Consider the following 22,219-nt stretch of genomic DNA (forward strand, 5'->3'; position numbering starts at 1 on the left):
GGTTTTGGCCATAACTTTCTCATACGTTAACGAAACTTCACGAAATTTTAACCACATATTCTAGTGAGTATATTTTAGCATTACAATGCTTCGGGTCTGCCAAAAGTTCACTCAGAGGTATAAATTCAACATGTTGACACTTTTGGCCCCTATAGTTTGTAATTCCTTACTTTTGTGCAATTTCCGCGTCGTATGATCCATGAACCATCCGTTTAAGGTTATAAACATTATGTAGGGTTATCATAGAGTCTATTTATTCATTGTTGACACTTTGGACCCTTACGTTCCATAGTTTTCACTGTTTGTCACTTTTAGTCCCTTTAAAGTTTGTTTTCACATACCGGAACCTTATGACACGTGTCAAGACATTATTGGACGTAATTTTTTTTCGAGGTGTTACAACGGCGCTCCGTGGGGTGTAGTTCTGGCGGTTCTTACAACTCGGGGTGGTTCTCATTCTAGCAGCCCCCTATATATATATATATATATATATATATATATATATATATATATATATATATATATATATATATATATATATATATATATATATATATATATATATATATATATATATATATATATATATAGGCTAATTATAAGGAGAAAACCCACTCCAGTTGACTAAACCCTGAAAACTCTAACATGTGGCTAGGATTGATCCACGTTTGAATTTAGATTGAGAGGAGTAAGGGTATGATCGTCATTTTCTTTCTTACATTTTTGAGATTATGGTGATGGGCTAGTGATGTGTCTGCACACGCAGACTTGTCCATCTTTGCTTCTTCTTGTCATCTTTTTAATAAATTCAATTGTACTTGTTTAGAATTTTCAACTTTGCTTTTTCTCTCACATCTTTCTCTCACAATTTTCAACCCAGATGTCAAGACTTCTCATCTCACATCTCATTTATTTCTCTTCCTCATACACATTTGAAGAATCACCTTCCATCATCCTCATATACATTTGAAGAATCATCCTCATATTTCTCTTCCTCTAATATTTCTCTGATCTCTTTCTCTAATATGTCTAATTTCAAGAATCATCCTCATACACATTTGAAACTATACATATATCATTCTCTTCACAATCTTTCAGATCTCACATAAATTTCAGATGTTTCACACACATTTAAACCAAATCGGAACAAGTCTTGACATCTGGGTTTCAGATCTGAACAAAATAAAATCGGAGGTGGTTTTGCCGGTGTGATTAGGGCTTTAAGGATATGAAGTTGTGGGGTTTTTGCATGTGTGTTTGAACAAAAAAAGATGCTCCGATCAAGATCTGAGATTTTCAAAAAATCAGACAATCGCCACACAAAAAAGACGATCGCTGCAGATCTTCAAAAAATCATCGGACAAAATCAAACATGGCTGAGTTGAACAACCAAAAACATGGCAGATTTTCAAAAATCATCAGACAAAATCAAACATCGCTGCAGATCTTCAAAATTCATCGGACAAAATCAAACATAGCAAGAAACTCCATGAAGATGCATTTGGTGAGAGTAGAGTTTCTTCAGAGTTTCCAGGTGAGTGATACTTTTTTTTTTCAGTTTTATTAAATGTACAACTTTAAATACATACGAGTAGTTGTGTAAATTAAGGTTTTCTTGTTTAGATTTTGATTGGATTCTTCTTGAATTTTTTTTTTTGGTTTTTTGGTATTTTTTTATGTGTAGCCTCAGATCTACATCAAAATGACACAAATGATGATGAGGATGGTGTTCAGAATTGTACTTTTACAGAGCTGCTATCCATAGGTCATTGTTTATGTGAAAGAATGATTTTTTTTTTTGCTTTTTTGGTATTTTTTTATGGTTAGTTTGGTTGAAAATGTGGTAAACTTGTATTAACAATACCATTTTTATTTTTTTATTTTTATGAAACAAGCTTTTATATTTAGTAGAAGGTAAAAACATGTGTGGTTATACTTGTATTAAGTTTTTATATTTTTTGGAAAGGAAAAACATTCGAGATTACATTTTTGGATCACATAAAAAAATGCACCAGCATCTACACTTTTTGGTGACACCAAAAAAATGTACCACCATGTTTTGTTTGCATTGTAGCAAAACGTGTTAAACATGTATTGACAATACAGTAAAATGCATCAGTTTGTTAGGTTTCATGTTACAAGTAAATTTTTTTTAACTTATACGTGTTAAAATTTATTAACAATACAACGTTTTCTAAAAGACTCGTGACCTTTTTTGTAGGTATTCATGCGGACGAGGAATTTTATGTTCACCACACACCCAATGGCACTAGAATGTGGTGTGCTAATGTTCCTATTGTTTTAAAGCCTGTTGTTGGTTGTGTATATGAAACGTAGAAGGACGTTACACATAATGTAATACTTATTGCTCCTTTTTTTGTTTACTGGGTGTTTACATTTTTTGAAATTATACAGAAAATGTATGTTTACACGTGGTGTAACTTCATATATATGTATAATATATGTAACATTTCTTTTTGTAGTGTACGTACCAACATGAAATTAAAAAATCATGGCGAACGGCGCTCCGTGGGGTGTCGTTTTTTACACCACAAGTTTGGTGAAAAAAAAAGAAAAAAGAAAAAAAATTAAAAACACCAAACTTGTGGTGTAAAAAACTACACCCCACGGAGCGCCGTTCGCCATGATTTTTTACGGCTGTGTTTATAATACACACATCTACTTGTAAAAAAAAATCATGGCGAACGGCGCTCCATGGGGTGTAGTTCTCGCGGTTCTTACAACTCGGGGTGGTTCTCATTCTAGCAGCCCCCTATATACATATATATATATATATATATATATATATATATATATATATATAAAGAAAACCCAAATGGGTATAAAGCAATCGAGCATTTTTCTAGGAAGACGACTTTTTGTAACAATATGATGTAATATAACACTTTGTGTCGGAGGAGAAAGAAAAGAAAACGCGTTACACTCTTATGTATGTGGATATCCTTTAAATGGTAAAAAACAAGCATTTTTTCTTGCATACTGGGTGTTTACATTTTTTGAAATTATACAGAAAATGTAACGTTATTTTTTATTCTTTTTTTTTTGTAAAATGTTACATATAATGTAATACCTATTGCTCATTTTATAGAATGTAACCTTAATAAGAGGGTACATATAAAGTAACATTTTTCCTCATTGGTTACATTTTTTGTTTTTCTTTGTAGAATGTAACCTTAATAAGATGGTACATATAAAGTAACATATAATGTAACCTTATTTAACGTGTATATCCAGTTTTTCACCTAATGCTTTTACATTTATTTGTTATATACAACACCGGTGGCCCAAACACCGATAAATTAAAAAAAAGTATCGTAAAACAACTTTATGAATAAAATACTTAAGTTACAAAATTTTGCCCCCACAAATGTTATGGTGCAACATTATTATACAACCTAACAACATATACAACACACTTGTTCCCTAAAAAACAAAATACTTAAGTTACAAAAATACTTTTTTCTTTTCTTTCAAATCCTTTGCTGGTGTGTCCGATTCACTGCCTTCCAACACTGTTACAAAATAAATTGTCAAACATAAACGTAACAAAATATCTAACAATTTAATGTTACGTACCAATTTGAGATTATTCAAAAGAAAGTAAAAACCCTAACTTAACTGCTTAAAGGAAAAAATTCCAATCAACTGAATAAAACCGTATAAAACCAATAGACCGAACAACAATAATTAATACCCAAATCACCATCTATAATCATATTCCTCAAAAAAAAACTCAATTCGCTTAAAGATCTAAAACAAAAATAAAAATAAAAAAATAAAACAAGAATTGAATAAAAGAAACGACTTTTGGGTTTCAACAATATTAAATTTGTGATAATGACCCAATTGACCAAGCATATACATCACTATAGATTTGAAAACAAAAATCTGATGAACAACAAAGCAAAACAAATTCTATTTACTACAATTGCAACAACATACGATTTAAAACCAGCATATATATATATATATATATATATATATATATATATATATATATATATATATATATATATATAGGGAGCCGCTAGAATGAGAACCACCTCGAGTTGTAAGAACCGCGAGAACTACACCCCACGGAGCGCCGTTCGCCATGATTTTTTTTTACAAGTAGATGTGTATATTATAAACACAGCCGTAAAAAATCATGGCGAACGGCGCTCCGTGGGGTGTCGTTTTTTACACCACAAGTTTGGTGAAAAAAAGAAAAAAGAAAAAAAATTAAAAACACCAAACTTGTGGTGTAAAAAACTACACCCCACGGAGCGCCGTTCGCCATGATTTTTTACGGCTGTGTTTATAATACACACATCTACTTGTAAAAAAAAATCATGGCGAACGGCGCTCCGTGGGGTGTAGTTCTCGCGGTTCTTACAACTCGGGGTGGTTCTCATTCTAGCAGCCCCCTATATACATATATATATACATATATATATATATATATATATATATATATATATATATATATATATATATATATATATATATATATATATATATATATATATAAAGAAAACCCAAATGGGTATAAAGCAATCGAGCATTTTGAAAAGTCCTAAAAAACCCTATAATCTCTATTATAAAAGTCCCTAATTCTGAATAGCTAAAACAAAGTTGATAATTTTAGTCAACAAAGAAGCGACGCACCTGGAATCCTCTCGGTTTTAGGCTGATTTTTTTTCCGGCGGTGACCGGTTGAAATTCTCCGGTGATTCTTGAATATCTCCGGCGATCGTTGATATTCTACGGCGATTTTGAAGATCTTTAAGCGATTTTTGGCCGGCGATTCTGGGTATAGTTGAACATCTTCGCTGATACGGGTACAGATGAAGAATGTTTGATGGAAATTTTTGGAGAGAGAGAATTTGTTTTGATGTTTTGAAGTTTTGATAGGTCTGTGCATATGGAGACTTTATGATTCGTACCTAAACATGTCTCTCTCTTTCTTGAAAGAGATGAAAATATGTTTCCCATATTACCCCTTAATGTACAATCAATGTATTAAATAATACTGAAAAGTGGAACTAAAGAAAGACATGGCCCAAACTTAATCTGAGCCATTCATTTAGTTTGATCAATGGTGATTAATGGTTTTCAGGGTTTAGTCAATTGGAGTGGGTTTTCGATTTATCTTTCCCCTATATATATATATATAGGGTAGGGTTCATGCGAGAACCACCTTTATTGCGAGAACCGCGAGAACCAATGTGAACACAATCTAAAATAGCTAAAAAAACCTAACCCCCCCCCCAAAAAAAAAACCTAAACCCCCCCACCCCGACCTAAATGCTAAAAACTAAAACCCCCAAAAAACCTAACCCCCACCCCCACCCCCAAAACCTAAACCCCCCCACCCACCCCCCATGCTAAAAACTAAACCCCTAAAGAACCTAAAAAAATCTAAAAAAATCTAATTTTTTTAAAATATTTTTTATGTTAAAATCGCTACTTTTAGTCGCAAAAAAAATTTTTAAAAAAAATTAAAAAAATTTTTTGGCTACTAAAACTAGCGATTTTTATATAGAAAATATTAAAAAAAAATTTTGTGTGTTTTTTAGCTATTTTTAGGCATTTTTGGTTGTGTTCACATTGGTTCTCGCGGTTCTCGCAATAAGAGGTGGTTCTCGCATGATCTTCTCCCTATATATATATATATATAGGACAAAGATCCGTTAAGCTTTATTGCAAGAACCGCGAGAACCAATGTGAACACAACAAAAAATGCCTAAAAATAGCTAATCACACAAATTTTTTTTAATATTTTTATATAAAAATCGCTACTTTTCGATGCAAAAAAAAATTAATTTTTTTTTTGCCACTAAAAGTAGCGATTTGAGCATAAAAAATATTAAAAAAACATTTTTTTTTTATATTTTTTTAGATTTTTTTTAGGTTTTTTGGGGGTTTAGTTTTTAGCATTTTAGCTTGGAGGGGGGTTAGGTTTTTTGGGGGTTTTAGTTTTTAGCATTTAGCTTGGGGGGGGGGGGGGGGGTTAGGTTATTTTTTTTTTGGGGGGATGGGTGGGGGTTAGGTTTTTTTTAGGTTTTTTAGCTATTTTAGGTTGTGTTCACATTGGTTCTCGCGGTTCTCGCAATAAATGGAGTTCTCGCATGAGCCCCTCTCTCTCTCTCTCTCTCTCTATATATATATATATATATATATATATATATATATATATATATATATATATATATATATATATATATATATATATATATATATATATATATATATATATATATGATCAGGATTTATGGAAAACGATGAAAAGTGTGAGAATAGTGAGAACGCTTATGGGTCATCCGATCAAAACAATCTATGGACTAGATTGGCGCGGTGTCGTTTTCGTAAATAACATTAATTTTATTAAGTGGACACGCTTCATTAAGTGTAAAAAGTTCTTTTACTGCTCAAATTCAAAACGCCAACTAAAATGAGAACACAGCATTCAAAACAAATAAAACGCCATTAATACAAAACGCCAAAGATTAGTGATAAAACGCATTGGAGATTACAGGAAGAAGAAACAAACAGTAACTGAAATTCAATTATTAACATTTATTAGAAAAAATTCTCTCCAAAATTACTCGCCAAAAACATCATTATATGAACGACGTTAAACATCGCTTCCATAATCACTTCAATCCATCATTCTAAAAAACATCTTTTACCAAAACGCCAAGTTTAACCAAAACGCCAAAAATGGCAACCATCGTTTCATGGAGATACACTTTGAGAATCAGAAGATTCATCATACATTTTGACAACAGAAAGAGGGTGTATGTTAAGACAATCAAAGCAATTTTGAAGATGGAAGAAGAGGTACAGAGGGCTATCCTATCGCTTGGCATCCCTCTGGATAACGAATGTCATAAAACACAAAAGCTTATGAGAAAATTAACAAGGAAATTTAGACCAAGCAAAGCAGATGGAAAAATGGACCCAGTCATAATATCATGGCGTTTTGAAGAAGAAACAGACATGGTGACCGTTATATGTGATAACGGAGAGGAGGAAGACTACCTGCTTGAAGACATCATGACCAAGCAGGGGGGTTGGGTTCATGGAAGAGTTGCACAACGCCACGTGTTTGAACACAGATATGGACTTAAAAATGGCGTTGATGCAGGACATGTTCAAATGGAGGCTTCGGAATCTTCAACAACAAGAAGCCAATGAAAGTGAAAGTGATGAATTGGATGAAAGACTAGAAGAGGACTCCGAAGAAGAAGACGAAGGAAGTGATGTATACTTCTCAGATAAAGTATCTTATGACGAGGAGTTTTAATTTTTTTTGTTTTCTTTTGTGTACTTTTTTTTCCAGAAAATAAAATACTATATTTCTCCCCTTACTTCTCTGAGGTGAGTATCTTTATAAGCTTTTGCTGAATGAGATGGACAAATATTCAAGAAAAAGAGACCGATGACAGTGATATGTCATTATGTGAGCTTTGTTGATGGATATATTGATGGCATGAAGGGATCGATACCAGTGTAAATGCTATCTTGGACTCCATGATCATAATAGCATTCAAGCAGGAGTTGATCTTCAATGACATGTCATCAAACAAGAATATATCACACCAAAATACAGGATGCCACTAATCAGCTTCGTCTAAAGACAAGCGTTATGTAGGAAAATTGGCATCTAGCTAAGGTATTCAAAGCTTCAAGGCACAAAAAAATCAAGAAGAAGAGGCTGATGACAATGAAGATTTGGATGAGAAATTAGATTAGCATTTTTTTTTCATTTTCTATCTTTTTTTAGGGGATCATTTTCTGTTGTTTGTTATCTAATTCTCTACTAATAAAATACGTTATATCTGTTAAAAAAATTTGTTTATAAAACGCCAAAAACTACAAACACCAAAACGCCTAATAGTATGAAAACTGTGAGAACGGATGCTGGCAACGTGCCATCTTTATCTAAACGCAATTAAAAACAAAACGCCAAACCCTGAAAAGATGAGCAGTGTTACAGCCTTAACAGATGAAGCTGAACAAAAAGTAACTGCAAACAGTAACTGAAACGACGGAAAACTTTATTACTAACATTTATTATATTAAAAGCCATGTCATCGTAATTGAATTTATTTATCTTTCCAAAACGTCATAATTACCTGTCACATTATAGGCCTGCATCCTACATGGCACAACAATTGATGTTTTTTGCCGTCAAAAACATATATCTACCTTGCGCCAAAAAAAAAGAAAGAAAAAGGTCATTATATAAGTACAAACAGCTAAACAAAAGCTTCACACTCCACACATTCACTAAAAATGCAACACATTATATAAAACGCCATACAATTAAAAAAATGGCGCAGGTTATTGCATGGAGGTTTGAGAGGTCAGAGGGACGTTTCGTCCTAAAGTTCTCTGACAGGAGAAGGGTGGAAGTCAAAATAATTAAGGCCATACTTAGTATGGATGAATCCGTTCAGAGGTATATTCTAGCCCTTGGGGTTCCAGTGGCCTACGATTGTGAGAGGAATCGAACAGTAATAAAAAGATTAAAGAGAAAATTTCCAGAAGATGTGATCCACCAAAAGTTACCAGTTGGATTCTGGATGAACAATCAAGAACGGTGAAGGTGAACTATCTACACCGGGGGGGGGGGGGTTATTCGTTGACAATGGACGAAGTGCTGAACACAGATAGACTATATCTTCTTGAACAACTCTGTGATTTAGTACCTTAGAACGATGCTAGATCCAGCGTTATGAATACATTCAAGTATATGATGCATCGAAGAAGAGACGAGATTATGGCGTTATACGCCAATGAACAAGATAATGATGATGAGTCTGAGGAGAGTGATGAACAAAACGATGGTTACATCTCTGATGTAATACCATCCACAGAAGACTATTAGTTTTTGTTTGATTTCGTCTTAGCTGTACTCTTTTCAATTACCAATGAATTTAAAAACGCCATAAACACCAAGAAATTTACCTTGATATAAAGTCTTCAACTTGATCTTTAACCGCGTCTACTTGTATGGTTCGTCGTGTTTTCAGTCCGTTGTGTAGGCTTCAACGAGGTCTTGAGCCAAGTCTTCTTGTACAATAACAAACAAATGTTGACGGTTGTGTCTAAGGCACGTGTTCAACACGTTTCCCTTAAAACAGATTTCGCGCCTCTACTAAAGACGACGCGTCTTTCTCCCAGGGTACAACAGCTGAAGCAGTTTGTACTGCTGGAGAAGGCCACGCGCCCGAGGTTACACCGGATAAAAACATAGCATTAGACCTTTTGGAAATTAAGAATAGAAATGTAGTTGGATCATGTAAAGAAACTTATCTCTATATGTGCCCAACATATGGTTATCAAGTACTTCTTCTTCAAGGACTCTTCGTGCATATCTTTACGTCTTCTTCTTGTATTCTTACTCTTGTAGTTTTATATCTCATCAAGTTAGGCACACAACCTCCCATTTTTTACAAGAGTTGTGGGTAGTGAAGAGTTTCTTAATTGCTGATTTTATTAGAGACATAAAACTCGAATAAAAGTTTCACTTAATTAGTGATTTAATTAGAGACATAAAAACTCTAATAAAAGCTAATCAAGTGACATAAAACTCTACTCAAGAGTTTCACCCTATGAAGGAGTTTAATTAGTAATTATACTTTCACTCAAATATAAATTAACTAAACATCCATTCACTAATTTCCCAACAGTGTATAAGGCTTCATCTAAATCAATGTCTAACACCAGTCTTGCTTTGATTTTTATGAAGCTTATATGCCTGGTACAGCCTTGTACGAGCCATCTAGAGCACAAAAGTGTGTAAATAGGCACATGGGGTGTGCGAATAGTTTGAGCCAATTGAAATCTTGCATGATGTAACGCTTGTGCATGTGATATCAACATTTGATCGAGCACTGATCGCTTGAGAAAAGAGTTCCTGTCATGTTTTCGTATTCCTCACCTTGTTGTTCTTGATTCGCATAGATCAACAATAGAATTTGCGTGAATTTTTTTATACTTTTACTAGATGATCAAAAAATGAAATACACAAGTCTATTGATATATAGTGTAGATAAATAAACTAGGTCCACACTAGCTCTGTTAGTCAAGTAACTATTGTTATTGCATCCTTACCAACTTTTTTAAACAAGTGAAAAAACAGAAATCCTAATCCAACGATAGGTGTTGGAAAATTAAGGTTGATAATGTTAGAGAGCTGAAGCTGGTTGGAGTCACCGAGTTTTGAGTGGTAAAACCTATATAACCATTCTTTTCAATTTACCATAAAGATGAAAAATAGAATTTTCATTTTTGGGGTTGAAGAATTTTTTGCAGAAATGAGTGGTCTAGACAAAAAAAGAGTGTTATTAGGTGAAGTTGAAATATGTTTTCAGATTTAGGTAGGTTGTGAATTGAAATAGCGACCTTCTACCATTTTACTGCAAAAAATCAGAAGTTCTGCCAAAAGCTGCAAAGCATGTACAAGATCGCAGATTGAAACAGCGACCTTGTGAAGGTCGCTGTTTGAAGTACCAATCTTCCTAAAGGTCGCAGTTTGATGTACAAACCTTCCTAAAGGTCGCAGATTCATGTCACAACCTTCCTAAAGGTCGCAGATTCATGTACAAACCTTGTTAAAGGTCGCAGATTCATGTCACAACCTTTTTAAAGGTCGCAGTTTTGTCTCCCAAGCCTATATAAGGTCGCTGTTTTGTCTCCCAAGCCTATATAAGGTCTCTGTTTTGAACCACAACTTTATTAAAGGTCGCAGATTTGTCTCGCAACTTTATTAAAGGTCCGCAGATTCATGTACAGTCTTTGTAAATAACGACAAAGTTTGTAGAATTTATTCAGCTTTCGGATGGTAGTGTATAGGTGCCTGTTTGAGGTTTTTGTCCATTTGCTGCATGAAATGTGAGTGGTAAATGTGAAGGTGATATGACTTAACCCTAGCTCTCACATGATATGAAATAAAACCTGCTAATTTGAATAGTTGTGTGTAAGAGAATCCAACTGTAGTGTAAGAAAAATTCTGCAAACACCATGAATTCGAAAATTGAGGCACAGAGTGAAGTATTTACATATGAACATAAAGCAAAAGAGTTGAGATACATTTTCAATATCAAACTCAATCCTTTCATTAACGAAAAAAATTCAGTCAAGTTTTATCAACCGAAGATGAATTTTGAATGTCATCCTGGTCCGATGAATGCATCGGTGTTGTTCTTGGGCAACAATCACCGTGCGTTTGAGGTGTTTAAAAATCCAACAGCGTATGATCAGCCATTAGATGTTAGACGATCAGATCGAACGTTCTGGCAATATATGAAAGAAAATCCGGTTAGTGGAAGGGTAGAAGGTTTAATACATTCAGCAGGATTCAGCGGGATACTGCAAGTTGGGTACAAGTATGTTGACCACGCGTTAATAACTGCGTTGGTTGAGAGATGGAGGCCAGAAACTCACACGTTTCACCTTCCTTTTGGAGAAACGACCGTGACATTACAGGATGTCAACGTGTTGTGGGGGCTACCGATAGATGGGTTGCCTATTTCTAGGGCTGACACTGGTATGTCGATGTATACTGTACGAGACAAGTGTCAAACGGTGTTGGGGTTTACCCCTGACGAACCTCATGTGAAGGGCAAAAGGGTTAGGTCCTCCCGAGTTTTAGCACAAATAACGTCATCCAATTTTTCTGAAAATGAAACATCAGATGAAGATTGCATTTTTCGTGCACGTCAAATAATATTTTATTTGATAGGGTGCACAATCTTTCCTGATAATGCAAACAACCTGATTGATGTCAAATTTTTAGAATTTCTGGTAGACTTGCCCGCATGTTCGGGATATAGTTGGGGCGGTGCTGTGTTAGCACACCTTTACAAAAACCTTTGTAATGCTACAGCACCTAATGCTATAGCCATTACTGGCCCAGTTGCGCTTCTACAAGTGTGGGCTTGGGAGAGGATTCGTTGTTTTGCTCCTGCTGTTGCCCGGTTCCAGTACAATGCCCCGTTAGCTGCTCGGTAGTGTGAATTGGAACTAATTAAATTTATTATTTTGTATATATATACCTGACTTATGTTATTTTTTTATTTTTCCTTTTAGGTGGAAGGGAAGCTTAACGTGTACAGATGTTTCCACACATTGCCTGAGAACATATAGATCTCAGCTGCAATTAATGACCGAGGCAACGGTATGGTTGTTAGTTGTTGACATATAAATTTAAAGTTTGTTTGAACACGTTTCTAATGAATGAATTTTTTTTTGTTGCAGTTTAATTGGAGACCATACGACGACATTGTCGGTAGACTCCCCGATATATGTCGTAGTGGTATGGGAATTTGGCGGAGTTGTTGCCCTTTGCTATGCTACTCGGTTGTGGAGCATCACTATCCTCAACGAGTGATGAGACAGTTTGGCATGTTCCAGTACATACCTAACCCAATTGCCATAGATCATAATGAGCATGCCAGACTTCATTCCATGAACCGGAGTGGGAAAACCGGCTGGAACTGGTTAAGTCGTCACGCACCGTATGTTAGTCAGTGGGAGGCACGTCATCAAAACTTGGTGACCGGGGAACTCATGACATTTGTTGGAGTTGCCAATGATTACATGTCGTGGTACATGCAACATACGGTGTTATATGTGTCTAACCCACAGTTGTCAGCTGGCCTTACGAGCGGTTTTCAAGACGAAGGAGCGAGGGTCCAAATGATGGTATATACAAGTTTAAAATTATTGAAAGTTACCTTTTTTAATTTTAGTAAAAAATTAATTATTAATTATTTTTTTGCAGTCGGAGACGATGGGTCTAATTCACCGATCTGAAGATGTGGACGTTATTCATGGTGCGGCGTATCGGGCCCTTGAGATGTCTAATGTTCCACAATACACACAATATCCGACTCATCTGTCACAGGAGCCGGTGGACCTTGTTTCATATCCTCGTACACAGAGGGTAGGCAGGCCCCGACGTCGTGCTCGTGGTGGTAGAAACGTTGAAGAGGCCGGGACCTCAAATTGGGGCCCAAACTTCGAAACAGGGGGGGATCAGGATCCGGTGGTAACGAAGATGTAAATTTTGCAGTAAACCTTGGTAATACTGATATGGGTGTATCATGGGAGTCAGCGTTGGCTACGGCATGCTCCGAGGGTTTTGACGTCGGTGAGTTATTGAACCCCCAACAGAATGAAATGGGTAACAACAATCAGTTTGTAGACCCAAACATAAGTCAGGCAGGGTTTTTTAGCCCCTCGTCCCATATGATGGACCCCAACACTAGTCTGGCAGGGTTTGTTACCCCCGCGTCACAGATGATAACATTTATGCCGGATACCCAAACAGACTATCAGTATTGGCCCCCAAACCAAGGTAACGAAGATCACCGGAACCGTTATGCAGATGTTGAACCAAACCCCTTAGACTGGAGTCTCGACTTGAACCTGTTTCCACCACCACCGAATGACCATAGAGTGTAATACTTTGTGAAATAAATATATTGTGTAATACATTGTGAAATAAATATATTGTGGTTTTTGTTTTTGTTATTTGTGCAATATATTTTATTATTATTTTATTTTTCAAAGTAAACTAATACTAAAAAAACACATAAACTAACACAATAATGATGTATTTATATTTGTTTATCATTAAGGGTATAAAGGACATTTCACAATGTTAAAAGTAATAAGCATTTTTCTCAAAAAGAAAAAGTATTTTTAAATCAATTTCCACCCACTATAAATACCCCTACCATAGTGAATGAGAAGTCCACAAAAACCACAACCACCTTTATGGCTAACCAAGGTGACAATCAAGTAGCTGATGAGCAAAACAATAAGCATGTGGTCCAGAGAAAGTCATTTTCGATTCTAAACAAGTTAAGACGTCCAACCGGTGGTTCTAGCACTTCGTCTTTTCCAAAGCCGACCGAGGTCGTGCGAAATAACCGTGGGTCGTCCGCTCAGTCGAGTAAACCTGGTGCCAGCCCTCCAGAAAGAAAAAATTTTGCATTTCCAACTGAAAATTCCGAAAATTGGTCAAGGGATGCTGTTGAGTTTTACCTAAACGGGGATTCCTCTTTTTGTTATTCTCGCTTTTTAGGGGAAATACAGCTACCTAGAAGCTTTTGGGGTAGCCTACTAGGCTACGAATCTAGTGCATGCCTAAATGACATTGTAAACCCAATCCTTCCAGTATTAAATTTTGATTATACAAATCACTGATTAGATATATATTTTGTTTATGGCAGCATGTTCAAGCGTGGACGTTAAGGCTGATGCGGCTTCGACAATCTAAACTTTTAAAAGACCCGTCAAGGAAATTGCGTTGGACGGTTTTACCTCCGCAATTTTATGAAGACGTGTGTTATACGAAGGATTGTTTAAGAGCGGTAGACATGGCGGGAAAGAAGGAACCGTACCCTCCATTTTGGGAGGTTGATTATTTGTATATTCCGAGATGGATTAAGCAGGAGGACTGGTTACTATTCCGTGTTGATATGTTTAACATGGAAATAACACAATATTGGACTGATAAAAGATGGGGAAATGAAAAAAGACGGCTGGTTGAACACGTGATGGACATTTTTCCAATTTTCTTCAAGCATTTTCTTGACCAAATCCACTATTGGCGAAACTCGAGATACTGCACAAAGAAAAAAGTTTCTTTTGGTTATGTTCAAGACGGTGTGCCTCAGGACAATGGTAACATTGCTAATTCAGGGGTGCTTGTCTGTATGATGATGGACAACCTTGTAAGAGGCAAGTCGCTCATTGATGAAACTGACGTAGAAGAGAGTTGTACCAACTACCGTCGCCACATGGCTTGTAACACCTCGAAATTTTGAGTCCAATAATGTATTGACACGTGTCTTGAGTTTACACGTGGCATTTAATATTTAAGAAAGGACTAATATTGACAAACCTTGAAAGTATGTAAATTCGAGGGTTATAAATGTCAAACAAGGGTAAGTATACTGTATAGTAACCCTAAAAGATGCTCGTACCTTAAAACGAATAAATCATGGATCGTACAGAAGCGAAACGCGGAAGAAAGTGAGAGATTACAAACTGCGGGAGTTAATTGTGTCAACATGTTTAATTATACTTCTGAGTGACCCTTTGACAAACCCAAAGCCTTGTAACAGTAAAATACGCTCACTAGAATATAATATATAAATTCCGCGAAGTTCTGTTTTAAAACGAGAAACTTATGACCAAATTCGTACGAGAGGGGTTAAAAGCGTCAACTATATAAATTAAGGCTTTTCGGATAATAAGTAAACTATCCGGGGGCGTAACAACACGGGTAAATAACGCGAGGTCCTTAATTGTAATTAACCGAGGGCCATATCGCAAAGTTACCCCTTCAAACCCGAAAGGTCAGGTTATTAATTACCAAGATTTTGGTAATCATTGTAAAAAGATTTAAAAAGATTGTTTCTTAACCCCTTACGGACCGTAAAGATCATGCCTTACGGACCGTAAGGGAGCGCATGATTGATTTAGATCCGCCACAGGCTTACGGACCGCAAGGCCTAAGCCATACGGTCCGTAAGCGATGCCCAGCGACAGAAAGTTGGCTGTTGGCTGTTTAAAGCGGTAAAACAATTAAGGATGGGTTTCCCAGAGGCATGGGCGCCCCCTACTCGACCCATAACACCTAGAGACACATGCCATTCATCCATGATCACTTGTAGGCTATTGTGTAATGATCTAAGAGCCATTTGAACACTATAAATAGACACATTGTGCGCATATGTTCACCACACCTCAAACACACTCTTCTGATCATACTTGGAGCTCTCAAAGCTTTCTCTTAGCATCCTATTTCGTGTCAAGCTTCTGTAAGTCATTCAAATCCTTTGTGGTTAAGTTTTTCCTAGTTTAATAGCTAAAAATCAAACCGTCGTAACTACGGTTTGACTTCAAGATAAATCCTAAATGGCTCAGTCGCTTGTCGAATCAAAAGTGGTTATGTGTTGGTATTTATGTGGGTAATAAACCTCTGAAAGGGTTCCCCATGATCACCACTCTAACTAGTTCAAATGTCGAGTCAAACGTGTACTTAAAAAGTCAACAGAAAGCTATTTTTGGGATTTATGCATAATCTGTAATATAAACGATATGCAACCTGTTTAGACACTCATAAAACATGATAATAAATATATAAACTTGTTTACGCTCGTTTGATTCGGCCATTTGCTATATAGACCAGGTTCAGAACCGAATGTCGCAAAAGTTTGACTTTTGCTTTGACTTCAGTTCTGACCCGTTTTAGTGCAATATAGATATGCCTTAGGACTCTCTTAGGACCAGGTTACATGATGGCATAAGCCTCTGTGACCGGTTCGATGTTGTCCGAGTCTTTTACGCGTTTCCGTTAATTACTTAAAAAAATTGACCGTAACGCCCTTTTTAAAATAAAACGAGTATTTCGGATACGTGAAAGGACCATGGCTATGCTTACCAAATGCTAAGCATGTCCTTAAAGTTTCACGTCAATCCGAGGTCTAGAATAGGAGTTATGCTAAAAAGCGCAATTAAAGTAAACTTTAGTAATAAACGGCGCAATTAGCATAACGCCTACCTAAACCAAGATTTGGTCACCAAAACTTTTACCCACTGTAATAAAATAATATTTGGGGATTTTTAAAGATTTTTAATAAATTTTAACCTGCACATAACCTGCGGTTATGGCTACGGTTCGGTAAATACCGGATATGCCCTTTACGGCCAAAACTTGAGTTCTACAAGGTCTTTTGACCCGATTCCAATTGCTACTGATTTTAATTAATAAATAAGATATTTTAGACTTGTTAAACTGATCGGGAAACTCAAGTTTCCTGTAGAACTCAGAAATCCCTTTTAAAGTCTTTAAAATGACCGGAAAACCCCTACGGGGCGTATAATGAACTAAAAACTCGTTACGGGCATTATGGAAGGTATCCTACTGATACCACAACCTCTTTAAAGTATATTGACTTAGGAAAACAGTGTAGGACTCCTACGATTACCCGTTGCGCCTATCGCGCGCACGGTTCGGCTTATGTAACTAGTTTACATAAATTAGCCGATACGGGTCAAACCATATCGTTTCGACCCCAAAATCCAGAGTGTGAATATTAAACCCATATAAAACAAGTCTCTTAACCTGTTGGGTCAGAATCACATTCCATTCTCGGTTTTCGCCTTTCACGCGATTAAACCATATCTATCCCTCGAAAGTAACCGGTCTAGGCTGCGGCTAATATAAAGACCCGTTAGGATTCTAATAGGTTATTTTAAAACCTTCGTTCCAGAATAAGGAGCCCCAGTAAAAGATACCAGTGACTTAATTGATTAAGGAATATACATTGCAAAGGTAAATACTTTTAACTTAATTTCCCTTATACGGGCTTGGGTTACGGTATATAAAATACCGCTTGATTGAGCATCAAATAATTCCATCGTTTAGGTGGTTAATTGAATAGTTTGATCGGCTCATTTAAACAGTCTTGTTACTTGAAAGCCTTTGGGGGGTTAATGACCATGTCCCGGATATCCTAGGCATCATTTTACGAAATGGCCACGACCTTGACAGTCGGGTGTAGGCGTATGCCCGGTATTATGTCTATATTATTAAAAGACGTAGCCGATGGTTTACCCACCTCGGTTTTACGCAAATGTGGTGTGTCTATTGATCTTTAACCCGACATGATCCGGGCTACTGAACGCAAAGAAGGAACATGTAATTCGTTCACAAGATTATAATATTAAATAATTTTCCCAAGTTAAACAAACATGTTTATGCCTGGTGCATCTAAACCAATTTTCAATCATTTACAAAATGAGTCAGTTGATCGTATTTACCAGTGTAAACTGACGTATTTTCCCAAAAAGATTAAGTGCAGGTACTACACGTAATTGGCTGGCATTAGCTCCATAGCATCATTAAGAAGTCTCGCAAGCTTGATGTCTTATCTGTTGAACGACATTTTATTTTATTTTGATCCATCCTGTGGATACTATTCAACTACTTGTGATACATTTGATATTACAGTAAATGGTTGAATTATATTTATCTTTATGCTTCCGCTGTGCATTCATATATTGTGGTTTGACTATATTGTTGCCAACTACGTCACGGTAATCCCCCACCGGGCCCACCGGTGATACACGTGGAAATCGGGGTGTGACATGGCTAACGAGCTTTATAGATGGCGTTGTATGTAGGATGAATGTTGTTCTTGTTTATGAATATGAATTGTGCTTTCGTACTTTCTTTATAATAAACAATTTAATGTATTGTCATATTCCGACATATTAGGCTTTTTGTCAGAAAGGGCCAACCTTGCGTTTTCTGGGTGTGTTATCTCACCGGTGCATCGCAGTTCGCCATCACCGGGTTTCTTCGTGTCGTATGGTAGGGTGAATAAGGACTTGGGGCATTGGCGTTGTCTCGCCAGAGGTCGTATCCTCTCGTTTTGAGGGGGGAAAAACGGCCAAAAAGCCATTTTTGACTTTTTGACAAAAAAGGGCCAACCTTGCGTTTTCTGGGTGTGTTATCTCACCGGTGCGTCGCAGTTCGCCATGACGGGGTTTCTTCGTGTCGTGTGCTAGGGTGAATAAGGACTTGGGGCATTGGCGTTGTCTCGCCAGAGGTCGTATCCTCTCGTTTTGAGGGGGGGAAAACGGCCAAAAAGCCATTTTTGACTTTTTGTCAGAAAGGGCCAACCTTGCGTTTTCTGGGTCTGTTATCTCACCGGTGCGTCGCAGTTCGCCATCACTGGGTTTGTTCGTGTCGTATGCTAGGGTGAATAAGGACTTGGGGCATTGGCGTTGTCTCGCCAGAGGTCGTATCCTCTCGTTTTGAGGGGGGAAAAACGGCCAAAAAGCCATTTTTGACTTTTTGACAAAAAGGGCCAACCTTGCGTTTTCTGGGTCTGTTATCTCACCGGTGCGCCGCAGTTCGCCATCACCGGGTTTGTTCGTGTAGTATGCTAGGGTGAATAAGGACTTGGGGCATTGGCGTTGTCTCGCCAGAGGTCGTATCCTCTCGTTTTGAGGGGGGGAAAACGGCCAAAAAGCCATTTTTGACTTTTTGACAAAAAGGGCCAACCTTGCGTTTTCTGGGTCTGTTATCTCACCGGTGCGTCGCAGTTCGCCATCACCGGGTTTCTTCGTGTCGTATGCTAGGGTGAATAAGGACTTGGGGCATTGGCGTTGTCTCGCCAGAGGTCGTATCCTCTCGTTATGAGGGGGGGGGGGAACGGCTAAAAAGCCATTTTTGACTTTTTGACAAAAAAAGTCGAAATTGATATTTAATAATTTAATACAAGTACGATAAACAATTACACGTTTTATTAAGGACTTGGGGGCATTGGCGTTGTCTCGCCAGAGGTCGTTTCCTCTCGTTTTGGGGGTGAAAAACGAGCTGCATAAAACTCATCCGCCATCTCTCGTCTGTATTTCGCGCAAGCCTCCACAACATCTCCCCCAATCCAGACGTCCTTGTCATTAACAAGTTTACTTAACAACATACAAACCAACACCCCTGAATCTGGTCCTGGGTTTTCCTTTTGATGTTGGCAAACTTCAGTATGTGTCACCATTGTGTTTTCCACATGTGGGCGTCCAGAATGTTCCCAGTATGCAATTTTTTCCAAAAATGTTTTGAATAACGATTCAAATTTTATTAGGGTTGGGTATACCCTAACTTGAATCTAGCTTGACCCATCAGAAACACTTAAAGTACATGTCCCAGTAAAATACAAAGTAAGGTGAAGTGTCCGCATATCAACACGAACCATGAACCAGTCTTGAAGGTCAACACAGATTGGAATATAAACCTGAGAAAAAAATAAATAAGATAAACGTATTTGGTTTAAGATATACAGTGGGGGATGATAGTGTTACCGTATCGATGTCCCAAAATGGAGGGTAATGTTCCTTTAATCCAATAGCAAAAGGTAACGCACGATGGTTAGGATTCTCTTCCAAAAGGTGGAGAAATTGAGGTGGGAGAATCGTCCATGGAAACAGTTGTTCTGGTTTTTTGGATTTTTTTATTAAAATCCATCTGAACCTCATCATTCTCGTCACCCACCCACACACATGCTACAACGGTGAAAGTTTTATAACATAAGAATAAAACTAAATTTTCGGAGGGTTTTAATAATTTATACTCCTTACCAGTGGCGACAAGTAACCGTAGTTCTCGTATCCAAGTAGGGCACCCCAAAACTCGGACCCCAGTTGTCTCCTTCCAAGGAATCCGCTATAACAGAAAGCAGAATCTCCGTTATGATAAAACGCCATTACATTTTTTGACCACGATCTAGACTCTTCTGTTGGGTAATAATACCAGTGTGTCTTTCTGGGGATCTTCTCAGGGGGGGTATCAGGGACTTCCTCCAGCTCCAATAACGAGTCTTCCGGGTCCCCCATTTGTTGTGTGTCGTTGGTGCAATTCGAGATGGGGGTATGAGTGACTATTTATCCAGAGATGTTATACTAGGTCGCTGTTTCATTCAGAGATGTTATACTAGGTCGCTGTTTCATACAGAGATGTTATACTAGGTCGCTGTTTCATACAGAGATGTTATACTAGGCCGCTGTTTCATTCAGAGATGTTATACTAGGTCGCTGTTTCATCTATAAAAGGCCCTCCATTGGTACCACCTCATCACTCTTCTTTGCAATACCATTTCGTAGTAATGGATAAGCGCAATGTTGGCAAACGGTTACCTCCTTTCTCCCACTTTCAAAACAATTGCTTAACTGAAGAAGACATGAAAGCTATTTTGGAATGGGAACTACCCCCAAAGGTTACTGTTCTGGAGGAAGGAAAGAAATCAACAAAATCGGAACCTGTGGAGGAAGGAGGATCGTCTTCTGGTGCAGTTGTGAATAAGCAACTGGCGAAACAGAAGGACGTTCGTGGAAGAAATAAAGAGGTTGAAGAAATCCCTGTTGTTAAAAAAGTTTGGACCTATGACAATCAACAGTTTGATTTCAACCCTAACTCAGAGGAGGATTACGACCCAGAAGTCCTGAAGGAAGCTTGGAACTATGAGGAAGAAGAAGAAGACTGGTCCTGTGTTTGGCACAACCCATATTCTGGAGAAGAGTCAGACTCGGAACTATCATCTAGAGGTGACTGCCATTGGAAATAGGGTTGCTCCGTTTCTATCATGATGTTTGTTGTAGTGGTGTTTACTTGAAAGTTTTTTGTCCTTTTTCTATCTCTTTAGTGGAAGAAGGTTATTGTACTTTATTGTATCAGTATTTTATTGTACTAGTATTATAATAACTACCCACCCCTATACTTCTCCTGTCTATAAATACCACCTATCACCCAAATATGTCTTCACACCTTTACCTCACCACACTAGTTATTCCGATGGCAGATGGTGATAACGAATTACACATTCATTTTCATTTGCATATACATGAAGGGGAGCCAAACCCTGCAAATGTTGAACGACAACCAAACCGTAACTCTGTTCAGCCACAACCGAACCGTAACACTGCTCATCCACAACCCAACGTTAACTCTGTTCAACCACAACCCAACTGTAACTTTCTTGCACCCCAAACCAACAGTAACCATATTGGTCGACAACCAAACCCTAACAGTGTGCTCCCCTCCACTGAACACCTGCATGCCCCTCCCAGACCTTCACCCCTCAACCAACATCCTCGCCCACCACCATATGTTGAACATCCAAATCCTTGGATTGTGCAGAACCCTAACACTGCATCGCCAAGGGTTATAGATCCATACCCGATATGTAGGTTTGGATGCATCTACCATAGCATGTGCTACCACCAATACGACAGTGATCGTGACTCTAATGCGTTATCAGATGATGCCGTCGTTAGTGATGATCCATGGGAACAATATCACAACTTTGACAGCGACTCTGATACATCCTTTTGATTCCAGATGATGCCGTCGTTAGTGACTTAGGGGTTCCTGTATTGGTAGATGTATTGTGTGTTCGTGAATTCTCCTAAATTAAACTAAACCACGTAATGTACTTTGATGTTTTTATTTTGTGTTTTGTGTTTGTGAATTTTCTTAAATTAATAGTCGTAAAAACTCATTGTTTTGGAACACATGTCTTAATTGTTAAATTACACCACCAATTGACAATTCAAACAGAAATACCAAACACAAAACATAGGAGGATACACCTAACAATTAACATTAAAACCACAAAAAGATACTAAC

The 22,219-nt window shown here is 37.4% G+C and overlaps 1 protein-coding gene and 1 long non-coding RNA gene across 2 annotated transcripts; both read left to right on the top strand.

Annotated features, from left to right (window-relative positions):
• The first annotated feature begins 858 nt into the window (after nucleotides 1-858).
• LOC110923001 lies at nucleotides 859-2,429 on the top strand. Its single transcript, XR_002583630.2, has 3 exons — nucleotides 859-1,534; nucleotides 1,685-1,765; nucleotides 2,222-2,429. It is a non-coding gene; the product is annotated as an uncharacterized LOC110923001 (long non-coding RNA).
• An 8,605-nt stretch (nucleotides 2,430-11,034) lies between these two features.
• On the top strand, nucleotides 11,035-13,078 carry LOC110923859 (serine/threonine-protein phosphatase 7 long form homolog). Its single transcript, XM_022167915.2, has 4 exons — nucleotides 11,035-12,020; nucleotides 12,103-12,190; nucleotides 12,271-12,717; nucleotides 12,797-13,078. Exons 1-4 carry the CDS (start codon nucleotides 11,035-11,037, stop codon nucleotides 13,076-13,078), a joined length of 1,803 nt encoding a protein of 600 aa, XP_022023607.2.
• The last annotated feature ends 9,141 nt before the right edge of the window (nucleotides 13,079-22,219 follow it).

The sequence above is a fragment of the Helianthus annuus genome, chromosome 17, assembly GCF_002127325.2.
Source record: "Helianthus annuus cultivar XRQ/B chromosome 17, HanXRQr2.0-SUNRISE, whole genome shotgun sequence".
NCBI classification, from domain to species: domain Eukaryota; kingdom Viridiplantae; phylum Streptophyta; class Magnoliopsida; order Asterales; family Asteraceae; genus Helianthus; species Helianthus annuus.

Bases quoted from the DNA above. Each gene is read 5' to 3' on its own strand.
- LOC110923859 (XM_022167915.2), top strand. From the start codon at position 11,035: ATGAATTCGAAAATTGAGGCACAGAGTGAAGTATTTACATATGAACAT. The intron at 12,191-12,270 runs GTATGGTTGTTA...TTTTTGTTGCAG, and splicing joins AATTAATGACCGAGGCAACG to TTTAATTGGAGACCATACGA. The intron at 12,718-12,796 runs GTATATACAAGT...ATTTTTTTGCAG, and splicing joins GAGCGAGGGTCCAAATGATG to TCGGAGACGATGGGTCTAAT.